The sequence below is a fragment of the Oxyura jamaicensis genome, chromosome 1, assembly GCF_011077185.1.
Source record: "Oxyura jamaicensis isolate SHBP4307 breed ruddy duck chromosome 1, BPBGC_Ojam_1.0, whole genome shotgun sequence".
NCBI lineage: Eukaryota > Metazoa > Chordata > Aves > Anseriformes > Anatidae > Oxyura > Oxyura jamaicensis.
This window is the reverse complement of record NC_048893.1, coordinates 127,533,359-127,556,686: the sequence shown is the minus strand read 5'-3', so window position 1 is coordinate 127,556,686 and position 23,328 is coordinate 127,533,359. Positions and strand designations below refer to the sequence as shown.

Sequence of the window (23,328 nt, the reverse complement as noted above, 5' to 3'; positions counted from 1 at the left end):
GTGCTTGCTAAATGTGCCCCCCTTTCTTCTCTCGGAGCTCCCTCTGGATGGATTTCTGTTAAGTGCACCCCACGTCCAGGTTTTTAAAAATCCTCCAGTAGCGCCGGTGAGAGATCTGGCACGGTGGAGATCTGCTGGCATGGGTGAGGCACGGTCAGGTGGCTAAGGGAGATAAGGGCAAAGGCCGTCTGTCTCTGAGGAAACCTTAATGAGAAGAAAAGTGAGTCAAAAGGAAAAGTTGCCTGGTTGGAAGCCATGGAATTGGGCTAGGGCAAATGAGGAGAGGCTACGAGGAGATGAACGAGAAGCAGACTCTGGAAACAGATCAGTGGGGAGGCAGGGAAAGGGCTGAACCTAGGAGACAGCATGGAAATGCATAAGGCTGTTTTGGGCAGAAATGGTTGAAGGATCGATCCCCTTATCCCCTTGTGTGAATTTGTCAATCGGCAGACCAGCTTGGAGGCCAGGACACAAGCAGAAGTTTTTCCTCTGCTGTTGTTGCTTCTTTTAAGCATGGTAGCCCCTTTAAAACAGCTGTTCTACAGATACTCAGAACCATTTCCTTTTTTTTTTTTTTTTTTTTTTTTTTTTTTTTTTTTTAAAAAAAAAAGGAAGTTCAATTAACGCTTTCTGCCTTTCTGCAACTGACATTTGCAACTGACATTGCATCCGCATATTTTGGAGCCTGTTTCTTAACCTGAGCAGCAGTGAGCTGTGAACAATTTCAAGAATACTCCCTTAATTTTTTCACACTTCTCTCACTCCACTCTATCTTATCAGCAAGTTCCCATTTTCTTTCCCACTATGGGAAATACCTAAGTTGAATCATCAGAAATGTAGCACTGAGTACATCCTTCCATAAGGGAGCAGTAATCCTCACATAATCCCGTTCTCCGGGTATCCTCTATCACCCCATTCCTTTGGAAACTGCCTGGTAATACACTAGCAGCTCCCTGTTGGCATTTCTGCCAGCCTCCAGCTTTGTTAATCAGCCTCAGGCACTGGAAGAAAAGAGGATTTAAACCTCTCTTGCACTAGCACCAGACAGTGTGTGGTTGGACTAGCATATTCTCAGTGGGACAGACCTTCCTCTGTTCAGAGTCATGCTGCTCTAGATCAACTTTTACAGAAAAGGAGCTTCAGAAATGCTAAATGATCACAAACTAACTGGTCTACCTACAAAGGCTGCCTTAGCTGGGTCTCCTGGCTCTGCTATGTAAATCAGAAATACAGAATTAGCATCAAAACTGCAACAGCCTGAGGGAGCACCTAGGAGCATTGTGTGGGAAATGACAGTATTCTCGTCCTGAGCCCCAGACCCTTCCAAGCATCAATCAGCAGAAAGTCCACGAGCTGGAAAAAAAAAAGTGTGTTGATTTTATTTCCACTATTTGCATCCTGCCCAAGACTCCGAGAAATTTGAAACTGAACATCGGAAAGATAAATCGAGCTCTGGCTAATCGAGTGCCTAGTCCCCGATCCCATTTGTTTTCTCGTAGCAAGGCTGAGGAACAGAGAGGAAAACGAGCCTCGAGGGGGGTGACAGTGGAGAAATTGCCGTCTTGGGGGCACGGGACGGTTGTTTGCTAAGGGAGCCGGGCTCGGGGCCACGGCCACCGCCTGAGGGGAGGGAGGTGAGGGCATTGAAGGGGAGGGAAAGGACAAGAAGGGAAGGGAGGAGAGGGGAAGGCAGAGGCGGGTCCGTCGGCGGCACCTCCCCGGCGGGCGGGGCGGGGCGCCTCTCCTTTGCGCCATGATGAACAAATGACCTCGCGGGGAATGAAATTTAAGTTCCACCGGGGGGAGAGAGTTCTCTGCTTCGAGCCCGACCCCACCAAGGCCAAAGTGCTCTATGATGCCAAGGTGACCCGCCGCGCCGCGCCCTCCCTCCCTCCTGCCCCCGCCCCCGCCGCGGGGGGCGGGGCCTTTGGCGGCCGTTAACGCTGCCCTGCCGCCGCGCTGCGCGCCCCCGCCGCCCGCCTTCCGGGTGCGCGCCCGCTCGGGGGCCGGGGGAGGAGCGGGAGGGAGGGAGGGGGTTGACCAGGCGGCCGTGCCGCCACCGGGGCAGGGTGAGGGGAAGGGAGCGGCCGCCGGCCGCCGGGAGGGAGGAGCGGAGCCCGGCCCGCGGCCCGCTGGCACACGGAGCGGAGCCCGGCCCCGCGGGCGGTGGGTGGGCGCTGCTGCCTCGTCCGCGGCCGGGCCCCGGGCGACGCTTTTCTGCGGCCGCTTCCTCCTCACGGCCTGCTCGCTTGGGCCTGTTGTGCCCCGTAACAGCAGTAATTGTAGAGCTTGATGTAAGCCTTGTGTGGTTTCGGGGTAGCGGTGGACATGAACTCATTTTTACAAGCCTAAGTGACTTGTACTGAACCTGTAAACACGGTTCTCTTTGGTTGTTTGGTTTGGGTTTTCTCTTCTCTGAGGGACAAAAACAGATTTCAGCTGGATTCCAGTCCAAATTCATACTTTTGCTTCATTTTTTTAGTGGTGTACATCTTTTTTTTGTTGTTGTGTTGTTTTTTGCTTTTTAAACATGTTTGATCAAGATCTCTCCCTTCCTGTAATATTTTGAGCTGCCCTTTTGTTTGCACATGTAGGCCTTTGTTTTGGCTGTCCCTAGAGGTAACCTGTGTGCCAAAAATCATTAGTCCCTTTTCTTTACTTCTATATACACTGAGCTCCAGCAAAGCTGCCCTCGGCTCCATCTGGCTCAGCAATAGTTAAGTTACAAGCTCTCAGGTTAAACGTTCCCATGGCCTAACTGTTGGCTGCACCTAGAGATACATAGTGCACCCACTGATTGTTCTGTTTTTGCTAGTCCTGATGATCTTAGTGATCCTTTGTGAAATACCATTTTCTTTTGAGGTGCAGGCTCTTTCAGCCTGGCTGTTTATGCATTTTTTTAAATGCTGAATCGCTGTTTCCTGGGAAGAGGGAGACCAAGAGTAGTGCGTCTGTGTATCTTTCCACTGGGAAAAAGATCAAGAGCGAGCTCTTGCCCAAACAGTTGGTCAGAAAATGCCATTAGCAAGAATCATGGTTTTTGGTTCTACTCATCATGATTTGGTCAATATAGACTTCTGTGTTTATGTGCTAAAGAGGACAACGTTACAGGGGTGAAAGAAGAAGAAACAAAGGCTCAGATATTTACAAGCCACTTTAATATTTGTTGGCCAGATCGCGTGTTCAAGAGAACAGTGTTTGAGATTTACATATAGCACTATGTTTTCTCCTGCTTTGAGGACCTGAAGAGAGAGCTCTCAGGAACAAATGTTATTTGCCCACGTGATGTATCTACATGTTCCTGTTGTGATACTTCATTGTTTTGCATCTTTGTTTTGAAAGTATTGACTTTTGAGGACATGATAAAGATGGCAGTCCTTTGTTTGAGAAGCACTCAGGAAAAAAAGTTTTTTTTATCACCTTGAGTATAATCTGTGTCTTCTGCTCATATAAATACTCAATGGCAAAATTCTAGGTGTATGGAATTTATGTAAATTAATACTTTTTTTTTTTTTCCTGTGTGCATAAATTCCCTGAATGCTAGAAAGTTCACTTTTTGTCAAGCCTTTTAATACATGCTATTCACTGTTTGTTTCAGATTGTTGATATTATTGTCGGAAAAGATGAGAAAGGCAGAAAGATTCCAGAATATCTGATCCATTTTAATGGTTGGAATAGAAGGTAAGAACCCGTATGCACAATTTTAGTTCTTCCTTTACTTCCATTTTATTTTTGCAAAGAAAGATGTTACCCAGAATATCAAAGGACTTTATGTGAGTATGTTTGGTTTGTGAATGCCTTTAATATGCTTTCTCGTGTTTCATTGCCTTGTATCTATAAATATCAATGGATTAGTTTGACGGTCTCGAGTTTAGATTTTATGGGCTATCTGTCTTTGGCATATACCTGTGGCACCTAGGTTTTTCATTAAAAAAATGATTTTGTGTATTGTCATATCTAGGCCTAGACTGTTTGCTTATCAAGGTCAGTACATGAGTGCGGTCTGTGACTGATTTATAGCATGTGCTGGTACTACAAATTCTGTCGTGTTATGTTAAGGTTTGAGAGCTTTTAGACAGCAATGTGAGATTTGAAGCCATGTGAATACAGAAGCATGCAACTCAAAGTTGATCTGAATATCATTGAAATGCTACCTTTTAGGTTTAATGTATATTACAGAATCACAGAATAGTCTAGGTTGGAAGAGACCTCCAAGATCACCGAGTCCAACCTCCGACCTAACGCTAACAAATCTTCCACTAAACCATACCCCTAAGCTCTACATCTAAACGTCTTTTAAAGACCTCCAGGGATGGTGACTCCACCACTTCCCTGGGCAGCCTGTTCCAGTGACTAACAACCCGTTCAGTAAAGAAGTTCTTCCTAATATCCAACGTAAACCTCCCCTGGTGCAGCTTTAGCCCATTCCCCCTCGTCCTGTCACCAGGCACATGGGAGAACAGACCAACCCCCACCTTGCTACAGCTTCCCTTCAGGTACCTGTAGAGTGCAATAAGGTCACCCCTGAGCCTCCTCTTCTCCAGGCTAAACAGTCCCAGCTCCCTCAGCTGCTCCTCGTAAGACTTGTTCTCCAGACCCTTCACCAGCTTCGTAGCCCTTCTCTGGACTCGCTCGAGCACCTCCATGTCCTTCTTGTAGCGAGGGGCCAAAACTGAACGCAGTATTCGAGGTGCGGCCTCACCAGGCTGAATTAAATTAAATTGCTGAATTAAAATATTAATTCAATAATCATGAATGGAATATATTTTGAGCCATTAATGTTTTTTCTTTTTTACTAATCCTTAGCTGGGATAGATGGGCAGCTGAAGATCATGTTCTTCGTGATACAGACGAAAATCGCAGATTACAACGTAAATTGGCACGGAAGGCTGTGGCTCGCATGTAAGAAATCTTTTTGGTCTCAAGATAAATAAGAGATTCATATTCAAACAGGTACATCCAGGTGTCTACAAGTGATTTTGGTCTGTAAGTTCACAATGTCCATGGTAAATACCTACAGTCAGTACATTCATACTAAGCTAGTTACTTGTTATCATTAAACAACATGCTAAATGACCAACACATTTAGTAACTGTATGTCACTCTTAACTGTTGCTGTGAAATGCCCGTGTACAGGCTCAATGTACATCTTCCAAAGGAAGTGTACTTGAAAAAGAATTTAGGAAAGCCTGAGGTATTTTTCAGCCAAAGGCAATAATCTAATATTGGTTAGACATGGCTTGAGGATCTGCCTGGGAACACAAATATGAGGTAATGTACAGACATTAAGGTATCCACTCTAAAATAAGCATTATCCAAATTATTTCAATGTTAATTAATGAAAATAATCCAAACATACATTTCCTGTGCATTTATATGTAATGTCATTAGGTAGGATAAACAAATTAAATGAAATTAGCCAAGTTTAAATGAACTATTTTATCCTCTTTAGGAGAAGAAAAGGAAGAAAGAAGAGACGTTGCAGGTTGCCTGGTGTTGACTCTGTATTAAAGAGCCTTCCTGCTGAGGAAAATGACGAGAGTAGCGAAAACTGTGAGCTTGTTTTCGTTCTTTAGTAACTGGCGTGATGCCTTTAACTTGGTGCTAGGGGTACAGTGAGTGCTGTAACTTGCTAGTAGGGTGACATGAGTGTCATGGCCTTACTGGAACTATACCAAAGCAGTTGTGTGAAGGGTGAGCGTAATGTTTAATGTTAAGTTTCCCTTAATCCATCTCCTCTTTTTTTTTTTTTTTTTTTTTTGTTTTCTAGAGGCTTTTCCTTGTGTCACCTCAGCAAAAGTATTCCAGTTGGTGATACCAGAGTTCAGTGCTGCTTTTACTGTAGTAGTACTAGGTGCAAGAAGCCCGCAGTTTTCTTGTTTGGTGTTAGCAGACAAGATGCTTTCCTTTCCAATGTTTCTATATGTTTTTTCCTCCCAGTCTGACTGACCTATTTCACTCTTAAGCCGCCTCTTTTGATTTCATGGCACTTCTCTTTGTAGCTTGAAAGCTAGCAGGACCTTTTGCGCTTAACTGATGTACATACTGGCAACAGTTGCTGCACATATCCAGAGCTCCCAATTGAATAGTTAATGCATTAACCCCTTGTTCAGTACTAAAGTACAATAAAAATATAAATTATCTGTGAGTGTACATCAGTAGAAGGGATACAAGAATACTTCCTTTAAACTTACTGTCTTCCATATTCCAAAAGTTGCTACTGTGCTGTAAATACTACTTGTGTGTTTAATAAGAATGAATAATTCTAGTGGAATTAAATATAACAAGTTGTTATTTTTTTTTTTTTAATTTAGGCCTGAAATTGTTTGGCCTGAACCTCTGTGCAATGTGATAGTGTGAGATAAATATCTGAAATCTCTTTTACGCAGCTATAAGTAGTTCTTCTGATGACAGTGATGAAGGAACAGATGAAGAAATAAAAAGTGAAGACAGTGACATAGAAGATAGGACAGAAATGGTATATTCATGGCTTCCTTAAGTTAATAGAATTTAAAAATCAGTATATAAAACACTGGAAAAGTTTAAATAGATTAAATATAGGCCACAGTTGGTTATTTAGCCAGAATTAAAATGCATATTTTTCTCACTCCTAGTGCCTTCTGTAGTTGAGTTTTTGAAAGTTAAAGAAAACACCAAAATTCTACAAGAATAAGACATTAATCAAACAATACACATTTGCATCTTTCCCTCTCTTTTGATGTGTAAGGCTTATATGAAGAAAACTTAGCAAACTAGATTACCCATGTTTATAGGTGCTATAAAATCTTATTGGTCTACTCAGGTTGGACATAGCAGTAGGATCTTTTTTTTTTTTCTTTTTTTTCTTTTTTTTTTATTTAACTGTGAAATGGGCCTATCAACTCTGGTCTTAAATGTAGAAGGTTGACTTCAAGAAAAAAACATCTTTCTCTGTATTAGCAAAAAGAAGTACAGGGTAAATAGTAGTTCTGAAGGTTTGTAGAATCAAGCTAGTACCATGGAGGTGATCTGAAGTAGCAAAACCTAAGAAGTTCCTGTTTGTTCTTTTGTATTAAATGCTTAAGCGAATGCTAAATTAAAAACAAATTTTAAAAACTGAATTTGTAGATGACATGAAAACAGTATTGTTAAATTGCTTACAGTTAAGACTAGCATACACTTAAATAGTTATTGTATATACAAAAATATTTTTATATTGTACTGTACATACAAAAATAATATTTTAATAAAAACGCTTTTATTTTTGCATAACAAAACTTCATTTTTATATTGTATCCTGGTTATTGTATTTCTTCTTAATTAATACTAATAAGCACAAGCAATATATCATTTTTTGCACTGGTCTGTTGTAGAAAGAAGAACAAGACACTCATACAAAAAGGGACATGGAAGAAAGAGCAATAAACATTGAAATTCCTGAAGTCTTGAAAAAGAAGCTTGAGGAAGACTGTTACTATATTAATAGAAGAAAACGGGTATGAAATAAAAGCTATGAAATGAATATGCATGGGGTGGGTCAAAAATACTTCTTGCATATAACAGTCCCTCTTCTGAGCTTTATTGCAAAGGTTACTTTAGACAACATAAGGAAGAATAAAAAGTTTTGAGGAGCAGACTTCTCTATAGCTAAAACAGTGAGTTGTCATTGTATTTAAGGCTGTAACACTGCAATACCTAGTTGTGTTGTGGAGTGCAAGTTGTCTTTAAAGCTGAAAATAGAGTGCACTTGTTTACCTTATTTTCTCCAAATACTTATAATGGATTGATCAAAAATGCAGTGTACAGGTTGAAAATGATAATTCCTGAAGTAACCTTATGCTTCATTAAACTCATTAGGTCCTGTTTTAGGTTGTTACACTTACTAATATTTCTATAAGACATCAGTTTATCATTTCTTTTTCAGCTGGTGAAGCTTCCTTGCCAGACAAATATAATAACCATCCTGGAGTCATATGTGAAACATTTTGCTATTAATGCAGCTTTTTCAGCCAATGAAAGGTCTCGGCATCATCAGATGACTCCACATGCTAATATGAATATTCATTATGTGCCACCAGAGAAGAAGTAAGTAATCTTTAGCCCAGTGCTGTTGTCACAAGAAGAATTAATTTGCATTTCATGCTCTGTCTGAAGGCTGTTCATTTTCGTGAATTTATACTGTGATGTATGTCCCTTCATTGGGATTAAAATATTTAACGAGTTTCTAAAGAACAGTAGCACTGACAACTTGTTTATCAGTGAAGGAGTCATTATGCAAAAGCATCAATATCCCCTTTTGTCATGTAAGTTTTCGTAAATACTGTGACCTGTTCTGGAAGAATGCATTGCTGTTGTCTGATCGAAGATTTTTATAGAATTTGAACCTGTTCAGTTTTAGTTCAACAGGGAATTCTCCTACCAGATATTCTCCCAGTTGAACTAAAACCGAACAGGTTCAAATTCTATAAACATTTTACACAGACATTTATAGTAGAGAACTCCAAATGGAGGTGATTTATTTTAATGACATATGATCTTGAAACCTAGAGTAAAAATACAAGGAAACAATATGTGTAGTAGTACCAATCCTGTTTATTAAAATTGATTACATCTTAGTATGTTTTCTCAGCTGAGCTGTGTAGTCTCCTACCAAGCTATAAATGCAGTGTTAACCCGGCATATTTGTTGTGTTGTGGGGGGTATTGTATGGTGTTTTTTGTGGTAAAGGTTCTCAATATTAGTTGACGCTATTCTTTTACGTAAGTCTATACTGGGGTGAAATTTTTCATTTTATTTAATTTCCAAAAATAGAACATAACAAAAATCAAGATTTATTTCAGTACTGCGTAATTATGCTGTTCCCTGCAGTATTTTGGCTGATGTGTTTCACTTTGTATGGGTGTCATTCATTACTTAACAGATTATATTAGAAAGAAGGAAAGGGTAATTAATCTCCCAAATGAGAAGTTAGATGAGACATGAGAAACATGACCAAAAGGTTGTGTATGTTATGATTTTTAAAGGTGTATGTTTTTGCGACTTTCTCAATAAAGAAGATGCTTTAATAGGGAAAATGATTGTGATTTCAGTGATCCATTAAGTAGGAGAGATTGAGCTGACAACTTTATTGTGTTGCCCTTTACGCATAGAAGGTAACTGACCTTTTAAAATGTGATGGAATTTCTGCACGTGGTGCTGCCCTGACCCAATATAGTGTTCACTTTTGCCTTTAAGAGAGATCTTACGAGGATGTAATGGGGGGTATAGACTTCATAATGTGGGTTGCTTTGATAACATTATTTGATGCTGCCATACACGTATATGCACTTGAGACCTGAGAAGTGATTACCTTCATAGAGGTTAGAGGTCTTGGAGGCAGACTGCACCCATTTCTAGTTTCTTGTACCACTGCGTCTGCCCAGCACCTAATGCTGTGAATGTTTTACATAAGCCTAAAGCAGAAATTCCTAGTAGCTTCTAAGTGCAATGCTTCAGTTGCCAGGAGCAGGACACTGGAAGCTGATTTCCAATGCAAATGTATCCATTTCTGTTGATTCATTGGAGATGTCTTAAGAATAGCCTTACCTGCATCTTAGTTAGCTGCTATAGGTCAAATTCTGCATATGGCTTTTAGTCAGGCATTCAGTGTACTAAATACTAAGCATTTTTCTGACAGGTGACTTCTATCTGAGCACAGTAAACTTGGAAAAAAATACTGCTTATGTGGAAAACATCTGTCTGACTTTATTGTAAAGTGGATTTTATTAATCCAGTAAATAGAAATAAAACAATTGTATAATTTTGAGTTCATTAAGCAGGCTGTCTAAAGTTTGCACTTGTATGAATGAAGTTACAAACAGGAATCAGTGTCTTTTCAAGTATGCTTTTAAAGGATTATTACATAGCGATGAAATGAGCATATCATAGTTAAGATGTTAGTGATCTGCATTTAAGGGGCATTTCCTTAAAACTACACTGAAAATTTTGGTGTGCAAATGAAATTGAAAATGGAAATTCATAATCCTTCTTTCCCTGTAGTGTTGAGCTATGTAAAGAGATGGTCGATGGGCTGAGAATAACCTTTGATTTCACACTTCCATTAATTTTGCTCTATCCTTATGAGCAAGCTCAATTTAAGAAGGTGACTTCATCAAAATTCTTTCTTCCCATCAAAGAAAACTCAACAAATACTAACAGGTAGGTTGGTTATAAAGAGTCTAATACTGCTTATCTTGTGAGGAAAATGCAATTGTAAGTGGTTATATGTACAGAATATTGTGATTTCTCATATGCTTTGACTTAAAAATTGTTTTGATAAAACATTCGACTTCTGTGTGAATTGCTTGCCTGAATTCAGAATACGATTTCTGAATTTCAATGTGATTAACTCCAAAGAAGTGTTTCCACTGACTGGTGTGGAGCTATTCTGCAACTTTGTGAAATAAAATTGCGTCAAAATGTAAGTTTATGTTCACTAACCTTTAAATTTGCAAATGAATATTCTTTGGGAAAACAACTCTTAAAAGAAGGTTGCATTACTTTGCTTGTTCTTGGGGGAATACTAATTTGAATAAGTAAGAGGATTTGTGAAACTTGCTGTTTTAAGGAAAGAGCATTGGACATATTCAGTTCTGTAAAGTTGCCATTATTTCCTAGAAATCAGGAGGAGCTTTCCCCAAGTCCTCCTCTACTCAACCCACCTACACCTCAGTCAACAGACAGCCAGCCTCCAGCAGGGGAGCCAGCCACACCAAAAAGGCGAAAAGCTGAACCTGAAATTCTGCAGTCGCTGAGACGTTCTACACGCCATACCTCTAATTGTGACAGGTTGTCAGAAAGTAGTGCTTCCCCACAGCCGAAACGGCGGCATCTTGACACCCCAGCTTCTATGCCAAAGCTCTTCTTGCACCTGGAAAAAAGTAGGTTTTGCTATTACAGTTGGTACTCTAAACAAGATTTTAAATCCTGTCCTTTTTTTTAATGTTGTGTGGACTGGTAACTGAATGATCGAAGTGGGAATTCATTACTTACTGTATCAATTATTTATCTCTGAAGTTGTATACCAGAGGGAGAAATACAATACTTTGCTGTATTTCCCAACGGAATTCAAGGAGCTACTTGAGTCTACTCACAGGATATCTGTGAGCCTACTTTAGGATAGCATTTGCTGAATTACAGTATTTTAAGGCTTTCAATGTTTTACCAGCATGCCTTAGTTGCCTTTTAATGTCTTGTAGTTCCACAAAACAGATTATTAAATAAATATATTTTTTTTTGCTTCCCTTTTGAAGAAACCCCTGTCCATAGTGGATCGTCTTCACCTATAACTTTGACCCCTAGCAAAGAGGGGAGTGCGGTTTTTACTGGCTTTGAAGGTAGAAGAAACAATGAATTGAATGAAGTAAGAGATTTTTATGCTACTGTCCTTCTTTCAATGATTAAAGATACTGTGGACCTTAGAGTAGTTCTGTGTGAGAAAAGGTGTTTAGATTATCTCATCTGTTTTTTTTAATTCTGTATAGACTGAATTAATTATGATGCTATAATGATTTCATAACCAGTATTTTCATTTTATGTTTAGGTTTTGTCCTGGAAACTGATGCCAGAGAACTATCCACCAAGTGATCAACCACCACCTCCATCATACATCTATGGATCTCAACATTTGCTACGGATGTTTGGTAAACTTCTCTGGAATCAAAATGGCTTATTTGTTTTCAGTAGCAGTATCTATGATTTTCCGTTTGCTTTATCACAGTTTTCTTTTTGGAGAAATGTACATTTTAATCTCTTTAAAATTCTTAAAAGGTTGTTCATAAATTCAGTTATCTTCTACTTGATTTACAAAAACAAAACACGTAAATAAGCATTGCTTCCACTACGCTATCAAACATTGTTAAAGCAGACAGCATTCAGTTACAGAACTTGTAACTGAACAGGTTACAAGTTTCTGGACAATCACTGAACATTTTGTAAAGAGTAGTGGAGGCTGCAGTGAAAAGATATTCTTGCTTGCTTCTTTTCTTTATGGTAGATAAAATGTGTAAACATTATTTTTCTCTTTTTACAGTAAAGCTACCAGAAATACTGGGGAAGATGTGCTTTCCTGAGAAAAACCTAAAGGCTTTAGTAAAACACTTCGAAATGTTTCTGAGGTAATGTGACGCAATCTACCACCGTAGCGATTGCATTGTTACATAGATTTAAGTGTTCTGGAATTAGGAGGGATTTTTAGAAGATGTTCTTGTGGTTACAGAAATGAATATGATAAAATTAATTTTTTTACTCCTGGAATTCAAATTGAAGGGAATCCAAACTCTCTGCATAAAGCTTTACTAAACATTGGTAGAGAACTGAAGTATAAAAGCTTGTGTGATAGAAAGTACAGAGTGACAAGTCTGATTTTGCTGAGAATGTCAAGAAGCACGTTTTATGAAGAAACACAAACCCTGCATTGTTCTTGAGAGCATAATCTGAGAGTTTTGATGTTGCATCAGTGTTAGCAGGGAGAAAACCTTATGTTTTAAAACCTGTTCCACATGATAGTAGTGTGGTGGTTGTTGGTGTGTTTTTTTTTTTTTTTTTTTTTTTTTCTCTCTCCCAGAAAAGTCTGCCCTAGTCCAGCCTTTAAATCAAAGGGTTCCTCTGTTGCACGGTGTAGTGGTTTGTAGGGGTATTTAAACTCTTCTAACCACAGTAACTCTACAGCTGGAGATAATGCAGTCATACCTGCATCATGATCCACTTTGTCAGAACTCTAGTTAGTATCTCTGCACTGTAGTTGTAGTTTACATATCTAATGTGGCACTGCATACTGCAGCATCAACACAGCAAAAAAAAAAAAAAATAATAATTCCTAAGGAAAACTTCTAAGAAAGCATTGTAAATGTTAAAATGGTTCCAACAAACATGGAACTTGTAACTTAACATTGGTCAGATACCTCGGAACAGCTACATAATGAAAAGTAATCTAATATGTCATTAGCATATCAAAAGTTTTATTAAATCAAGGAGAGCTGATTGTCCATACAAAAACTTTTAAGTGCTTTTATTTTAACCAGTTATTGAAAATGAAAGGTATCTCAAATGTCAAAGTTTCTACAATACAGAAACTTCATTTTGAATTACTTCATTTTAAAGTTTTACTGATTCCTTTTTATATTTCTATTCTGTCAGATCCTTACTAGTATTCAAAATGTTTTCATACTAAGTGGGACAGCATTAGCATTGACTGTTAGAAAGCAGGTACTAGGTATTTTTGCTTTAAGTGAATATGATTTAGGATGTTTAACTCATGGATCAAATCAGTTTTTCAGACCTCTTCCTGCTCTGATTCTACTGTATCAGAGCAGGTCTTAACTCTTTTATGTCTTAAATGTGGTTTCTTTATACCTGTTATACAGATGAGCTGAGGTGGAACGGGGATGAAGGAGGAAACATAACTGCGTCCAAGTGGGGGAGTGATAAAACTAAAATTTCTAGTAATGGTGTCATGGAATCGCAGAAACATAGGGGTTGGTGTCCATATGTGTTTCACTCTTCCAAGTGACCGCCTTGTTGAAATGTCTAGTTACCTATAAATAGGAAAAAAAAAAAAAAAAGGTGTTTCCACATCAGCATTTTTAGGTCAGGTAAGACTGCTTTAGAAGCAAATCTCCCAGTGGTTCCTGCTTACCTTTATGTTGCATTGCAGAGTGGTCTCAGTACACAAGCTAGATTCCTTTTTGGAAAACATTTAAATGAAACTGTGCTCTAGTACTATGGGGCATTCATTGCTTAAGATGAACAGCTAACCAAAATGCCCCCCCTACAGCTCCTCCCCAAGCAAGCATAGTCTGGATATTGCTTATCCAGTATAACAAAATATTTGAGACTATGCATATTTTCATAGTGCTTTTTAGGCCAATGTAGCGGATGTTTTGCTAATGCTCTTTTTGTTTTCTATAATTATGATTTCAGTAGCTTTGTCAGAAATTGTCAAGTTGAAAACCTCCCTAAAAAATTTCGAATTACAGTAGGAAGCTGTAGGAAACATCTGATCTTGCGTAGGTCCGTCATGAATACTCTTAAACTAACTCTTATTACTGTATTGTGCTTCTGTATATTCATATAAATTACATAGAAGCCAACGCAAATTGTTATTATTTTTTTACATGTTTCCGTGATGCTTTAGGATGTATTTCATTAGGGTATTTATTTTTATGTCCCATATCTGTCTGAAAGTGCTCCAATAACTAAATTTTTTGGAAACTCATTCAGACTTTTATTGCAGAAGTACTTCTGCTTTATCTGTTTCTCATCACAAGTGAACACTTGAGGCTGAGGTGGTATCTTGTAATTTTTTTTCCTCAAATTTCACATTCTTTTTCCTTTTTGGGAATGACAGCATGAATTGATGTTTATTAAGAATATTTTGTATCAGTTCTGTTCTGGCTTACTTTTTGAAACCTAAGAACTATTTTACACAGTCTGTATGCCTTAGATAGTTTACTTCAGACTGCCTAATTTCTTACTGTGAATTGCTCTGGAGTGACAAGCTAAACCACTCTACTTTTATTTATTTTTCTTATAGCAGAAAAGGGATTGAAGCTGTCGGTTAAAATTAATAAAACTGTTCCTGAAACATCTTTAAATTCTAGGTAGAGTACTCTGACGAAAGTTGTTTACTCACTTTTAAAACTTTAATATGATACACAACTGATTTAGTGTTGGCATAGCTACTGATTTATTTTTGAATTTTGAATTATGATTATATGGCTGAAATTCATGGTTTTGTTTAACATTTACACGATTAATCTCTTGCGGGCTTAGAAACTGAGACTTGTTTAATATACCATTTTGTCTGGAAGCCTGTTTTATTGAGTTTACTCAGTACTTGATAGATGTATTAAATTCACTTTGAAATGCTGCATGGGTAATATTTTCCAGTCATGCCTCAGATTGCTGCTAGACAAGATTGATCTCAGACAGCTTTTTTTAAAAGGAATGTATTAAATACATTTTTGAGTTTCATATTAAATAGAAGCTGTACCCTTTGTGCAACATTCTACAAGCATACATAATCAAAATTTCTTCATGGAGAACATGAACATTTATTTCTCAGTTGTGGAATTTGCAGAATTTGCAAAAGTAAAGAAAACTAGTTTTACAAATTAAGTGAAGACCTCTCAGTCTTCATGTCAAATTGTGTAGTCCTGAAATAATTAATAGTGTCTGCAGAAGAACACCAGTCTGAAATAGAGTCTAGCAACTGACGTGCCAGTTGGTTTCAGTAAATTTCACTTCTACTTTCAATTTTGACTTAAGGACCAAACAGTGGAAGCTAGCACAATTACTGGTGCCTACTAACTGGTAATTTTCCTAGCAAAGGGTACCTGATTAAATCTTCCTGCGAGTTCATAATTTTTGAGATAAAAGTATTGCCTTTTAACCAACTCCATAATTTCAGCCATGTTTTTAATAAAATGTTGTAAGTTCTGTATCATGTATGACCTGTCCTTATTTTGAGGTGCTTAGCATGCCTCCAGGTGCTGCATAAGTGATGAGCAACAATAGGCAAGAATATGCCACTTCTTGCTTTCCTCTTTCCATTGATTTGAATACAGACTTGACTTGGAAAACTGTCATCTCAGGATTATTGACCAACAAACAGTATGTGCTGAAGAGCTGGGAGAACATTACCTGTCTATTCTTTTTAGAACAGCAAGACCAGTTTTCTTTGAGGTCATTTCAGGCAATGTAGTTCATGGTTCGGGAAGGCATAGATATTTCTAGTTTCCTGAAATAAAGAACAGGGAGGAAATTAAAACAATTACATTCTTTAAATGCTTTTAACATTTCTAATACAGCTGTCGAGGTGAGGCTAATAGGAATTTTTTAGATGATAGAAAAGTACATTCCTAATAGTTAAATACCCTGGTTTTGTTGAAACACACTGATCTGTCAAACTCAGTGTGTCCTGTAAGTTGACTCCTTCATTTCAGCTTTCATTTTTATTTCTGATATTTTACACCTTTTTCCTATTGTGCAAATCTGCTCCATAGATAGAGAAGTACCTTCAATATTGAGTATTTTATGAGGAGGGAGCCAAATCAGAAAGTGACCAAATTATAGAGGACTGCAGTGATAAAATGTGTTAGAAAGATTGCAAGTTGTTTGAAGTAACCTTAGGAAGTAGATCCCTGGTTTTGGTATCTCAACAGTGGTGATCTTACACTTAATTGCAGTGGTGAATTATGACCACTAGTCTGTGCTAATGTGCAATTAATGAAAGGTTATTTGTGACTTCCTGAGAATGGAGGGGGGAAAAAAAAAAAAAAGGAGTATCGTATCTGGATGAGTGACAAAAGTCCAGGCAACAGAACAAACCTGATGGTTTCTTGAAACACTGGATATCAGAATTAACATCCAAAACTTGCTTGAGCAGCCTTCCAGATGGAGACATGCCTAGCAATTGGTGGGGGTAAGGAGGTGGGTGGTGGCATACGCCTTTGAAACTAAGCCTTGTAGGTTTAAAATCCTACCTTTCAGTAGTAGTCATGGAGAGGAGATTGTTTTGTAATCTGAAAGTGACATTTCTTTTGAAGAGGTGACTCAGTTTTAGGACCCATCATGCCCTTCCAGCAAATTCATTTAGATAAATCATTACAATTGCCTTTTAGTTGTCTTTCAAACAGTATCTAGCTTAGACTGATTATTGGAGCTTCAGCTTACCTTCTAGAAGCCAGAGCTGTAGAAAAGTATGCAAGATGTTACCTTATTGAAAATACTTCCTTTCTGCTCTGTGTGGTGTGTCACCTATGTGTATATCATACCTTTATAGCTGAAGTTGTCCTTTAAGGTTTTCTTTTCTTGAGGATGTTCAGACTTTTCAGGCAGTCCCTTAGTTTGTTCTTGTGGTGACAGCTGACATCCAGAAGAGTTATTTTCTTCATGCAGAAACTTGAAGTAGTAAGTTGTATTGAGGCTGCCAAGAGAAGGACATTTTTGCTACCAGATGATGCTCTTAAAGCTCATATTAATTCAGTGACCTTGCTGAGAAACATTCCTGACATACATGCCAAGTGGCTATTTAATGTGGATGATGCTAGTTCTGTATCTCTTTCTGGTGGATCCGCCTGCATAACTCACAGCCCAGATGGCACTATGTTTGTGAGGCTATTGCTTTAGAGTCACCTGAGGTAAGCTTGCTACGTGTAGACTGCCGCATTTGAAGTCCAGAACATAAGGTTGCCTGTATGCCTGTTTTTCTTACCTCCATCTCAAGTCCTTTCTGAAGTGTTGCTCTTCTAGGAATCTGTGGCAGAGAGGGAAATAGCAGCATTATGCCATGTTTCCTCTGTGTTCTGAGCATGAGGGTTAACCATGATTTTTTTTTTGTGTGGACGCTTGTCAGGAGAAAAGCATGTGGTCTTTAGATATGAGGAAGCTTGTGTGCACTGTGTGTCTCAAAACTGTCACTAGTAAGCAGTTTCACTGCTCAGGTGTAAGCATACAAGCTCTTTAAAAGGTAAACAAATGTAAAAGGCAATAATAATGCAACAGGTGACTGAATTTTTTGTCGGATTTGTAAAGGGACAAATAAACAATTTCTGAATAGCTAAATAGCAGCGTGTTTTCAGATCTGTACCAGAACATTGCTTGCTAAGTTGGTGTAGCTCCCTCTGTTTTGAAATCTTGGCTCACAGCTTGCAGGTGCCAGTGTAATTGATCTTTGTGCTGTTTCAGCTTTTCTAGGAGCAAGGCATTAATGAAATATCCAGTAGTTAAGGGTTTTGAGACTTCTAATATTTCTGTGCCAGCTTTCTGCGCTATGATGCAGCATGAATAGAAAGCAGCTTCAGAAGGGCTTTTTTTGACTGCTTTTTTATACAGGTAGACAAGGGATAGGAACAGAAGCTGACCTTGTGTTCTCTTGGCTGTTTTGTACCACTTCTCTACAGAAAGTAATTTGTATCTGCTAGCCCTGGGGTATTTTGCTTTTCACAGCTATTATATTAAGAACAGTGAGGTATACATCATTAGACTGTGTGCGTTCTGGCTGCTTTTTTTTCCTTGAGTTGTAGGCATGCCACAACCATCTCAGCTAAAAGTTCTCCCCTTTATCTTGCACTAAGCTGCCGTTCATGACTAATCTTAAGCAAATATCAGGAAATTTTTGAGAGAATGAACCTGTTTCCCATTACCTACACTTGAAGTAGTCCCTCATAAAATCTAGCACTTTGGTACTGTGTTTTAGAGAACATTGTGCAATGTCACTAAAAATTTGATCAGCCTCAGTAGTTTGCAGTCATTGTTTCTCTCTCGAAGTCAGAACATGTGTTAATGAAGAATTAAGAATTCAGTTCCATTTGTTGCTTATCTTAGTCTTGTGCATTCTCAGAATGTTAAAAGTTAGACTCAAGTCTGTTAAGTTTTAGGCCTTATCACACTCGCTTCATTCCAACCATCCAGAAAACCTGTGAAATAATTTGTAGCTAGTTGCAATCAGAGATCATGGCAGTAAATGACTCAAGTATTTTATGAACTTCTAAATTACTCTAATTTCAGTACTCTTTTGTAGTAAATGACTGGGGTTGGAAGGGACCTCATAGATCACCTAGTTCCAGTCCCCTGGGTAGGGATGCCACCCACTAGATCAGGTTGCCCAAGGCCCCATCCAGCCTGGCCTTGAATACTTCCAAGGATGGGACATCCACAGTTTCTTTGGGCAACCTGTTCCAGCACCTCACCCCGCTCTGAGTGAAGAATTTCCTCCTAGTCTCTAATCTAAATCTCTGCTGTTTTAGTTGAAAGCCATTTCTTCTTGCCCTGTCAGTATCTGATTGGAAAGAAACTCTTTGCTCATCTCTTTTTATACGTCCCCTTCAAATACTCAAAGGTTGCAATGAAGTCACCCTGGAGCTTTCTATTCTGTACGCTGAACAGCCCCAGCTCTCTCAGCCCCTCTTCATAGGAGAGGTGCTCCAGCTCCTTGATCATCTTTGTGGCCCTCCACTGGACTCATTCTAACAGCCCCACATCCTTCTTGTGCTAGGGGCCCTAGACCTGGATGCAGCTCTCCAGGAGGGGCTTCACAAGGACAGAGCAAAGGGGGACAATCCCCTCCCTTGCCCTGCTGGCCATTCTTCTTTTAGTGCAGCCCAGAACGCAGTTGGCCTTCTGGGTTACAAGTGCACACTGCCAGCTCATGTCAAGCTTTTCTTCCACAAGAACTCCCAAGCCTTTCTCTGCAGGGCTGGTCTCTGTGAGTTCTTCACACAGTCTGTTCTCCTGTTTGGGATTGCTTCGGCCCACGTGCAGCACCTTGCACTTGGACTTGCAACCTTGAGGCCAATTCCTTATCTGCTGAATAGTCCACCCATCAAATCCATCTCTCTCCAATTTGGAGACCAGGATGTCATGTGGGACCATGTTAAAGGTCCAGGTAGATGACATCAGTTGGTCTTCCTTTGTTAACGGATACAGTCACTTCATCAATAGAAAGCCACCAGCTTGGTTGTTTCCCTAGAGTAAGGATTGTGTGTTTGTGTGGTTCAAATGAACAATGTGCTTCTGTGATCAGAAGGAGGATCTGATTGTGTGAATTGTTCTTGAGTGTTTATGGATCACTTTCTAAGGAGTACCTCTGCATCTCATAAAAGAGTCATTTTAGCATCCCATGAAGGAATCATTTTACTAAGTATTAGAGCAATTTATGGCCTGGTAAGCCTGGAAAAGAAGGTGGTGAATGCTTTTAATGACTTGGACTAGAAAATCACTTGGTATGGTTCTGTGCGTTAATCAAATATTGGTGGCTCTAATCTAGATTTGTCTTTTTTTTTTTTTTTTTTAAGTTCCAGGAAAGTGTAAAGTTACTATTTTTTTTCTGGCCTACCGTCTTGCCAAAGTTTAACAATTGTGGATTCAGTGCTTAGTTCATTTGCTGTGTTGGTTGACTGTCTCTCTTGTTCCTTCAGGGGAAAAATACTTCACTGCTGTTTTTTCATCTACTTAATGCCTTTACTTCTGTGAATAGGAAATTAGAATAATGCAACTGTAACAATGCCTGTAATATTAAAGATATTTTTTTTTGGTTTAGCAGAATATCTTCTTGTAGTTTTTTCAGAATGATCTCCCCAAACTGAATTATGTAATCCTTTTTGCTTGTGCTATTAAAATAAAGGTCAAAGCTGCTATTGCAACCAATGAGAAACTAGCACAGTATGAATACTTGTAAATGCTGAAGTATTTATCCCACAATCTTCATTCATGCAATCCTATGTGTGTAGCTTTATCTTAGCTCTTACTCATTTATGATGATAGTTTATGTGGTATCAGTTTGTGGCAGAGGCAGTTGGATCCTTGCTTTAGGTACAAGAGAGATCTTTCTCCCTCTTTGGCAGTACCTACACCAGCTGAGTATTGCCAGAAATCAGGTTCTTGGTTAGGTGCTATTATGAGCCATGTAATGGAGCCTTTTCTGATTAATTCCGTGGGTGATGGTTAAAAAACAAAAACGGACTGCCATTTGATCTTCTGGAAGTGAACTGGTGGACAGTCAGTATACTTGCATGTCTTTAAGCATGAAATGTTTCACATCAGAAACCAGCCTAGGTCCCTCAATTGAGTTAATTATGGAACTTTTAGGAAGCGAGCAAGTATGGGGGGGTGTTGACAAAGTGCTTTCTTAGCAAATGGTGGCACATCAAATAAATGACTTGTTCTAAAAAGCTTGTGTTTCTCATGGTTTTACCTAGAATTAGTAGGATATAACCAGGTGTCCCTCTGCTTTTGCAATTGTTTGGTGGCCATGTTTAAGTACAAGGACTGGGTTGTGCATGTGTTGGAGTCAATTTTTTTTTTTTAATGCTTTTTGTATGAGTTCTCAGCAATTAATTTATTCCTGCTTTAAATTTTGCCTTCCTTTTTATAGAGAATCCTGTCAGTGTTCTTTGATGCTGTGGTTTTCTTAAGATCAAAAGACATGCCTAGTTTAGACAGTCTAACTGCAAACGAGGTTGGAGAAACACTGGTTTTAATTGTACTCACCTTTACAGTTGTTTTTTAATTTGGACTTATGTCTGGAGCTGGTTATGCAAAGCTAGGATTTTTAGCTTCCAATGGGTAAGTCACCTCTGCAGCCAGGGAAAGAAAGCAGATTCTGGAGATCACATTGTTCCGTTTCCATTGCTTCCTACACTAACTCAAAGAGCATGTAGCTAACATTTTGCTATTTTTACTGATGCAGATCTTTAATATCCAGGCATTTTTGAAGGTTTCTTTTTTCCTGAAGTCAAGTTTGATCAGGTACTTCAGGGTTTCAGTGCTGTTTTGGCCTTTCCCCCCCCCCATTTGTATAGCACATCTCTATATACAGAGTGGGGTGGTTATAGTCATTTTAGCTGTTCTGCTGCTGTTAGTAGCAACAGTGTTTTCCATTTTCTATACTTAACCAGAGAAGGAGTTGTATCTTAGAAGAACAGAACATGTTAAAATATTGTGTATGTTGCTGTGGGAATAATGTTTGAAGGGCAGGTTGGAGAAATTTGAAACGAGGGAACTAGATTTACAAAAGGTACTATTTGTCTGAGAGATTCATTTAAATCAGACAGAGTAGAAGGATGGTGACCCTAAATGCATGTGGAAGAACAAATCGTAATTCCTTCAAAGGTATGGTTTGACTTAATGGTTAATAGCCATTTGCATAAGATACTGATGTGGTGATAAGTGAGATCCCTGTTTTTTAAAGTAACTGAGAATAGTATGTTGAACAGGTGACTGACAGAACTGTTGCAGAAGCGTCTTCCCACTTCGTTGTCTCATGGTTCTTAAAAGCTATGATCAGAAAAGAATACAAAGTGTGGATTTCTTTTATGGAGCTTGAGCAAAATTTTTTCATTCACTTGGATTTGAGAATGATTTGTTTCTCACTCTGCAAAACTTGTCAATAAATAAAAATAGGACAACCCTTTTGTATGACAGATTTCAAACTAATAATTTGTAGTTTGCAGTTTATGATTTTGCTGAGCTTAAAAATTGATTTGAAAATTGCTTCTCTTAAATGTTTCATGTTCTGTTTTTGTGTGTGTGCTTTCTTAGGTTTTTAGCAGAATACCATGATGATTTCTTCCCAGAATCTGCTTATGTAGCTGCATGTGAAGCCTACTACAGTACTAAAAATCCCCGAGCAATCTACTGAAGCTATTAATAAAGATTAAATCCTACTATACGTAGCCCATGACAGTGCTGTTCTGCTACGTGGCTACAAGATGAAGATGAAAAAAAAGAATTGAAACAACTTTCAGAGGTGAAGTAATAGGGGGATATCTTCTCTGATGGTTGGATTACTTAAAATGAATGAGGAACTTCTTTTCAGATGTGTATAGACTGTCTTCTGAATTGCTTAGAGGATTGAATATAAACCCAACTCCCAACGAACCAATGAATGAAGAAGCCCCACTCTGACTTCTAATGCATAGGACTGCAGAGAACTACTAAAAAGGAAGGGAGGCAAAAGCAGATGCATTAGCAACAGGACATTTTCATGAAGATAGAACATCATGCTGTTTTATTTTAGCTTGACCCTTCCCAGCCTGAGTAGTAAGACTTGGCTACACCATTGCGTGAAGAGAATGCATAACTGCTATCTTACGGATTTTTATCTTACAAATTGCACTTCGTTTTGTGAAACTGTCACGATAGAAAAGATTGCTTAAGTTAAAGGATTTTTTTCTGCTGTTTGGCTTGTGTGACATCTGTCTCAAGAATGACTTTGCTTGAATGAAAGATGTGTTGCTTACTTTGCGTTTTGCAAAGATGTTTCTGGTTCTTGCCATGGTAAGGCTGTCAGAGTTCCAAGGAGAGCCTTGCCAGCACTTCAACATTTACCTGGCTATAAATGATTCCAGAGCCATTATGAAAAAACAGATTTTCTACAAGTAAGTGGAGAAGTCAATAAAGTGATGGCAGTTTAACTGGCAAACACTTGTTTTCTTAATAAAGTACAAAGTGGCTGCTGTTTAAACGTGTGGTTTTGACTGTCTAAAATGTCTTGTTTGGGCTTGATTAATATTTTTTGAAATTATGCGTAGGATGAGGTGGAAGTATCGACAACAGGGAGGGAACTCTTTCTGTATCGCTGACTTTTCTTCTACAGACTTTAAAACTGTCTAAGGAGGCATTCTTTAACACTTTAGTTCTGGAAATAAAAATTGACCCAGAGCTGATTTCCTAGCATTCTGGCAACACATTCAGTAGAACTTAGTTGAAATATCCTAGTCTCGAATGTTATCAAAACCTTCTCCACAACAGAGCTTCAGCATTTTCTTCTTTGTCAAGACAGACACTAGGCAGAAAACTGGACCCTAG

At 38.7% G+C, this 23,328-nt stretch overlaps 1 protein-coding gene across 2 annotated transcripts; it reads left to right on the top strand.

The window, feature by feature from the left end:
* The first annotated feature begins 1,700 nt into the window (after positions 1-1,700).
* MSL3 (MSL complex subunit 3) lies at positions 1,701-22,984 on the top strand. Of its 2 annotated transcripts, XM_035340237.1 has the most exons (13): positions 1,701-1,863; positions 3,599-3,681; positions 4,807-4,902; positions 5,453-5,553; positions 6,390-6,478; positions 7,353-7,475; positions 7,904-8,064; positions 10,018-10,176; positions 10,636-10,898; positions 11,271-11,380; positions 11,561-11,660; positions 12,050-12,134; positions 22,060-22,984. In XM_035340237.1, the coding sequence occupies exons 1-13, from the start codon at positions 1,765-1,767 to the stop codon at positions 22,157-22,159; spliced, it is 1,569 nt and encodes a 522-aa protein (XP_035196128.1). In that variant the 5' UTR covers positions 1,701-1,764; the 3' UTR covers positions 22,160-22,984. The 2 variants fall into 2 exon arrangements, with proteins under 2 accessions (XP_035196128.1, XP_035196219.1); XM_035340328.1 differs by lacking the exons at positions 1,701-1,863; positions 3,599-3,681; positions 6,390-6,478.
* The last annotated feature ends 344 nt before the right edge of the window (positions 22,985-23,328 follow it).